This window comes from Bicyclus anynana, chromosome 24 (assembly GCF_947172395.1).
Source record: "Bicyclus anynana chromosome 24, ilBicAnyn1.1, whole genome shotgun sequence".
In the NCBI taxonomy this organism is placed as follows: domain Eukaryota; kingdom Metazoa; phylum Arthropoda; class Insecta; order Lepidoptera; family Nymphalidae; genus Bicyclus; species Bicyclus anynana.
In genome coordinates this window covers 8,746,765-8,753,675 of record NC_069106.1, presented here as the reverse complement: position 1 = coordinate 8,753,675, position 6,911 = coordinate 8,746,765, and the positions used below count along the sequence as shown (strand labels likewise).

The window sequence follows — 6,911 nt, the reverse complement described above, 5'->3', positions numbered from 1 at the left end:
TGATCGAGAAGTTTAAAGGCTAACTAACAGTAACAAGAAAGCAAACAGAGACGTGTTGTATGCTTGCGAACAAATATTCGATGATCCTGTTGTGTTTAAATGACAAGAAAGTACAACAGATCGCACAGAGAAACAATGTGTATAGTGTAGTGTGTAGTTTTCAAATCAAGCAAATTTTGGATGATGAACCAAGCAAATGTTGGAGCATACTGCGCTGATTTTCATGTAGCACCTTGATCTAATTAAAAAGGAGCCTCTATGCGAGCATATTATCTACAATATCCACAAAAGATGTACCTTCTTATGAATAGCCACGGATCGTCCCAGGATGCTGTAGGCGCCGTACAGTGAAAGCTGCGTCTCGTTGTAATGCGCCGTGAACTCCTTAAAGTCGTCCAGCAGGCCGTACTTCTCGCCCAGGTCGCCGAGCTCGTACTGATCTGCCGTTCCTGTTATCAAAGTCAATGGTAAAATCTGTGCCATTTGCTTTGGAGACTTTGCTTTTCCAATAGGACCACTGAGCACCATAAGTTATTATTTTAACCAATCTGAAAAGTAAGTCTAAAAATGAGTATTGTTTTTTCTAACCTTTAGCAGTCGGCGGGCTGAGTGTCTTGTCCACGTTGAAGGGGTTGTAGGTGTCATAAATTGTGGTTTTCTCACAAGGGAATTCAAGTTCTTTTTCTACTGGCGCCTGTAATAAAACAAGTAATTATAATAGAAAACAGGCTACTTCTGTGACTACGTGTAGTAAGTATATGAGTAAAAACAACTGTGTATAAAGTACGAAGCAGAAACAAATTGTAAAGTAATTTAAAGTTGTATAATTTTAAATTACTTTACAATTTGTGTCTGCTTTGTGTGAAATTCATCTAAATCTATTAGGACAATTGATAACAATTTATAAGCACGTTTGTTGTCTGAATAAATTAATAAGTATTTGCCCACAACACAAACCCATATCGTTGATTTCAATCTATTCTGAATGAATTCATGCGTCTTGCCATGGTTTGCTTGGGGTTTGTCTGCAAAAATGGCTCAATATATCAACAGCAACTTTCGAAAAATTACTTTGAGAAAGCTACCATTTATCATAACAAATTAGTGCTTGCAGCTCGCCCACACCTGTCAACGATGCTGCTTCAGACCTTAATTTAAGCCCTAAATCCTACTAGAAAAGTCCAAAAAAAATACCATGTGTATCTTATAGTTCCTGATGTCGCTCTCCAAGCCCTCCAGCTTGACCTGCACGTTGGTGACGTCATACTCCGACTGCTGCGTCAGCTCCAGCTTGCCCGACAACGCGACGGTGATGCCGTTGCCGAACCAGTTCTGCACCACTGCTTTGCGCCGGTGGAGCCCGTTCACACTGTCATAAAGAATCAGTCAGAAATCAGTTTAAGCAATGTGTTAAAATACATTTACATAGTCAAGATTATTAAACCAGTGATGAGTTCCTTAATGACAAATGTACTTGGGGGACATTGGATCATGCAGCTTCCACTTTCAACTAAAACTATAAGGAATTGTAATGGTGAAATATCAATTGTAAATTATAATACTGTATGATTTTAAAAGAGCAACTTGCCAGCTCTTATCAGCAGAAGACCTGGTAGAGTCTTTACAAATAGTCAACTGATGTTTCAAAGTAAACAAACTAAAAAATTGACACCGCCATTAAACGAAGGTAACGTTAAACTCACAGAGAACACGCCATCCTCTCCCCGCGCGCCACCGGTCCGTGGTCGTCGTAGATGACAAGTGATCGCCGCATCACAGAGCGCTTGCCGTCCAGCGCCACCACCGTGTCGGTGAACAGACGCCTCGTGAGGCGCGCGCTGTCCACCTTCTTGCCGGCTATGTTCAACATGCCGTGTCTGCAAGTATGAAGTTCCAGTGGAATAATGGGCTAAAGGTTCTGCAGATGAAGGCCACAAGGCATCACAAGAGTAGGCAGGGTTCCCTCTGTTTGAGAGATTTATATTTCGTAAAACGAACCAGAAAAAATGCACTCTGTAATTTGAACTAATGCCTATAATCCTTTGGGGAAAATAAGCCAGGTCTTGAGCCACCCGACGCATGGATCAATTTGTCACACAGAGAATGATTTTTTTTTAAATATATTATTCGTGTCACAGTTCTAACGTTTGAGCCCATAGCTAGCGACCAAGTCTCGGAACCAGGACACTGTTTGAAGAGTTTTGTCTTCAGGTTCTGAGGTATTTCATTCGAAAAGAAATTTTGAAGTTTTGTGAAAACTACCCAGCCGAGTCGCAGTTAACGTTTACCTGGTAGTAAAGTCTCCCAAACGACACAGTCCCTCAAGCCTCGCCCTGCAGTAATGCTCGGGATGCCGTGTGTCCACGTCGAGTCCTTGCTGCTGCAGCACCTTGCCCGCAGACAGGCACCGCGCAGTCCAGTTGTAGTAGTCCTTCCCTGGCGGATTCTCGTGGATTGCCCAGCGGTGCTCGAACGTGTTGTTGACGTTTGAGCCATCTGCGTGCACCTGGAGAAGCAATGTCCTCGTAACGGTATGATACTCGTAAGTCTAACATTACATCCAGAATCAAATCCCGAATATTTGCTGAATTACAGTAGTATGGATGGATTTTTGTAGCTTGTGTGTTTGTGTTAACATTCTTGGTATTTAGTGAATACCGGGCCATTATGATCAGTTTGGTATTCGCAAAATACCGAGCATGTAGACACACATAAATGACGACAATAACGCGAACAACGGCTTATATTGTATCACGAAGTCCGGCGGCGTTGAACGAAATCCTAAGCACGGCAAGGAAAGTCTCGTCAAAATACGTTCAAGCAATTTTTCTGGACATCTCTGGTGCCTTCGACAATGCCTGGTGGCCGATGATTCTCCTCAAGTGCAAGCGAGGCGGCTGTCCACCAAACATCTACCGGATGTTGTCGGACTACTTCCGCGGAAGACGCGTGGGGATGTTCGTCGGTGATCGGGTGCAGTGGAAGGTATCTACAAAGGGTTGTCCTCAGGGATCCGTGCTAGGCCCCACACTGTGGAACGTCCTGCTGGATGACTTGCTTCGGTTGCCGCTACGGGGGGGTGTCAGAGTTGTTGCGTACGCGGATGACGTCACTGTACTGATCGAGGCTGACTCCAGACGGGCGATCGAGTTGGCTGCGGCCGACTCCATCGCCCTCTTTGAGGACTGGGCACAACGGAACCGTCTCTCGTTCGCACCGCACAAATCCCAAATGGTGACGCTCAGAGGGAAGCTCCAGCGGGCTCCAGTAATCAAACTTGGCGGCGCGTCGATCAAGTCTGTGCGGCATACCGTTGTACTTGGCGTAACGATCGACTCAAGTCTGTCCTTCGCTGAGCATGCGCGATCGGTCGGAGAGCGCGCTGCGAACTGCTTCGGCAAGATTTCGCGGGTATCTACCACCTCATGGGGTGTTAGGTACCCTGCGCTGCGGATCCTCTACTACGGCACCTTTGTAGCGACGGTCGTGTATGCTGCGGCGTGTTGGGCTCAGAGGGCAACGCTCTACGTCGTTCGGACGACCCTTATCAGGGCCCAAAGGCCGGCCTTGGTTCTTCTGACCAAGGCTTACCGCTCGAACAGCGCCGCTGCGCTCGCCGTTCTGGCGGGCGTGTTGCCGGCAGATCTCGAGGTGATCCGTGCTGCCAGGCTGGATGCGGCGCGTAGTACCGCGGCCAAAGGGGAGTGGAGCAGGCGTAAGCTAGAAATCGGGTCGGCCATGACCCGCGAGTGGCAGGAGCGATGGGCGAATGAGACGAAGGGAAGTGAACTACGTCGATTTTTCCCGGACGTGGCTGGCCGACTCAGGGCGACCTGGGTCGCGCCGGACTATGAGACCTCGCAGGTCCTGACGGGTCACGGCTGCTTCCGGAAGCGCCTGCGTGACATGTGCCTCAGCGAGACTGGCGACTGTGTGTGTGGGCTGGCGGAGGAAGACCTCCACCATGTCCTGTGGGAATGCGGCGAGTACGAGGACCTCCGGAGTGCAATGTTGGAAGGGATCGTCAGAGAAGAGGCGGGACCGGTGTACTACCAGGATCTCGTTAGCTCGGCGGTCAACTTCGGCAAGCTACGGGAGTTCGCGCATCGGTGGCACGCGAGGCGGAGCGCTCTGGACCGTTGACCACCGGTCGAAGGTGATGCATGGACCGCGGCGGGCAAGCGGATCTCAACGTCGTGTGTCGTCCAGCCCCAGAAGGGGGAGAGTGAGTATCAAGGGACAAGGAGCGAAAAGAGAAAACAACTTGTAGGGAGTCAAGAAGGCGTCCCGGGAACACGCAAAGAGCAAGTACCGGATTCGCCCTCCCTCGATTCGGCCCAAATTACCGAGAGGTTGAAAGGGCCATGGGAGGTGGTGGGTTGTATCACGAAGTCCAGGCAAGTCCTGACATGCATTGCTTCTCTCTTCCAAGAAATTTTCTGAGAAAATTTTTAACCCGAATTTCATAAGTTGAAGGTGCTACATGCTACATCCTGTAACTCAGAGAGCACATAAAGCCGTTGGCGCCTGTCAAACAGACGACGGATGTTAATGATAATCATTAACATCCAGCAGGTTTACAATTTTTCTTTCTCTCTCTTTGGACTCAAAACCACGGCATACAAAGTCACAGAAGACAAATGCAGATAATCTCACCATACTCTCGATGATGATAGTGGTGTCTTCCCAAGGCCTCTCCAGTGGCTGCCGCAGTATCACCCTCCCCACCAAGGGGTAGCGGAAGATGACCTGTGCTGTGCTCATCTGTGTCTGATACTCTGTGCCGTGCTCGTACGGGAGGATTGTGGCACAGATTTCCCTTTTGGGCTCCCTCCTGTAATACGTATAACCATTATTATAGTCGTTGAGGAATCGCCATTCCAAAACTTTGAATGGCGATCCCCCTTTACGTTACAAAAATTAAAATAAATGAATTTTGACTTTGACTACAAACTAATCAAATTTTAGAATTTAATAATCAAATTTTTACAAAAATAATGGAGAAAATAACATTATTTGCAGCATTACTAATATATGTTGTTAATGATTAAATATCACGTGAGAGTTGAGAAATTAAAATCACGTGTCTCAAATGGTGAAGGAAAACATCGTGAGGAAACCCTGCATACCAGCATATTTCTCTGCGTGTGTGAATTCTGCCAATCCGCATTGGGCCAGCGTGGTGGACTATTGGCCTAACCCCTCTCATTCTGAGAGGAGACTCGAGCTCAGCAGTGAGCCGAATATGGGGTGATAATGATGATGATGATGATTGTTAATGATGTTATTTATGCTGAAAGTTTACTTTAGGTTGTCGTAATTTGAATTTTAGTTCAATCGTGGATATCATCATCAATATTAGCCTCGCTGCTCCACTGTGAGTTGGTGAGGACGTGTTAGAACCGTGACAGTTGGGAACTGACCTGGTGAGCACGACAGCCCGGTGCGTCACGCTGTCCCGGCCACTCAGCGGCAGGAACACGTCCCAGTAGCTGCCACTCAGCTCGCTCACCAGCCCGGGCAGCAGGTTCTTGTGGTTCTGGTACTGCACTGACCTGGTAAGCACGACAGAACGGTGCGTCACGCTGTCCCGGCCACTCAGCGGCAGGAACACGTCCCAGTAGCTGCCACTCAGCTCGCTCACCAGCCCGGGCAGCAGATACTTTTGATTAAGGTACTTTACTGACCTGGTGAGCACGACAGCCCGGTGCGTCACGCTGTCCCGGCCACTCAGCGGCAGGAACACGTCCCAGTAGCTGCCACTCAGCTCGCTCACCAGCCCGGGCAGCAGATACTTTTGATTAAGGTACTTTACTGACCTGGTGAGCACGACAGCCCGGTGCGTCACGCTGTCCCGGCCACTCAGCGGCAGGAACACGTCCCAGTAGCTGCCACTCAGCTCGCTCACCAGCCCGGGCAGCAGATACTTTTGATTAAGGTACTTTACTGACCTGGTGAGCACGACAGCCCGGTGCGTCACGCTGTCCCGGCCACTCAGCGGCAGGAACACGTCCCAGTAGCTGCCACTCAGCTCGCTCACCAGCCCGGGCAGCAGGTACTTGTGGTTCAGATACTCCGTGCGTCCCTTGTATTTGCCCAGTAAGTCGCCCACCGGGTATTGGTCCTGAGTTCCCATACCTGGATAACCATTGTATGTACTACATTAACATATTAAGTACCTCATTTTTGTGTGATTTAAGTTGAGTAAAAGCCTTTTCCAGCAATAAAATGGTAAGGCTATCAATAGACCGCATATTCTCGTGAAGAGGAAAAGTCAAATAGCGGCGCAATCGAAAATATCGCTGCGAGAAAATAATATTTTCATTACAGACACTATCATCGAAAACATGTAGGTAGAGCTGTGGATATGACCTATGCCTCCGATTCCGGAGAGTGTAGGTTCAAATCCGGTCCGGGGCATGCACCTCCAACTTTTCAGTTGTGTGCATTTTAAGAAATTAAATATCACGTGTCGCAATTGGTGAAGGAAAACAGGGTGAGGAAACCTGCATACCAGAGAATTATCTTAATTCTCTGCGTATGTGAAGTCTGCCAATCCGCATTGGGCCAGCGTGGTGGACTATTGGCCTAACCCCTCTCAATCTGAGAGGAGACTCGAGCTCAGCAGTGAGCCGAATATGGGTTGATGACGATGTAAGTACTCGTATTATATTTTTTCTTAAAGAAATATCTCGTAACGCGCATTCTAGGCCTATGTTACAAATTACGATTTACGACGCCTACAGATCAAACAAAGATTCAAACAATTTACGAGTAAAACAAAGTGATGTTCTATATGTTGATAGATTCCATTGACGTCATTGTATTGACGCGGTTGATCTAGATGCAGTATCGCATGCTGACATCCGAATGCCTCATTGTAGCAACGTAAACAGAGGCTGGAAGATTTC

General features: G+C 48.0%; 1 protein-coding gene across 1 annotated transcript in view; it reads right to left on the bottom strand.

Moving 5' to 3' along the window:
- LOC112055520 (uncharacterized) overlaps positions 1–6,911 on the bottom strand; it is a 35,775-nt gene that overhangs the window by 23,498 nt on the left and 5,366 nt on the right. Inside the window, exons 5-11 of the mRNA XM_052888944.1 lie at positions 5,424–6,138; positions 4,657–4,834; positions 2,289–2,506; positions 1,704–1,877; positions 1,195–1,369; positions 589–694; positions 298–449 (exon numbers count right to left, since the gene is read on the bottom strand). Coding sequence (XP_052744904.1) covers positions 298–449; positions 589–694; positions 1,195–1,369; positions 1,704–1,877; positions 2,289–2,506; positions 4,657–4,834; positions 5,424–6,138 — 1,718 coding nt within the window. The remainder of the gene's footprint in view (positions 1–297; positions 450–588; positions 695–1,194; positions 1,370–1,703; positions 1,878–2,288; positions 2,507–4,656; positions 4,835–5,423; positions 6,139–6,911) is intronic.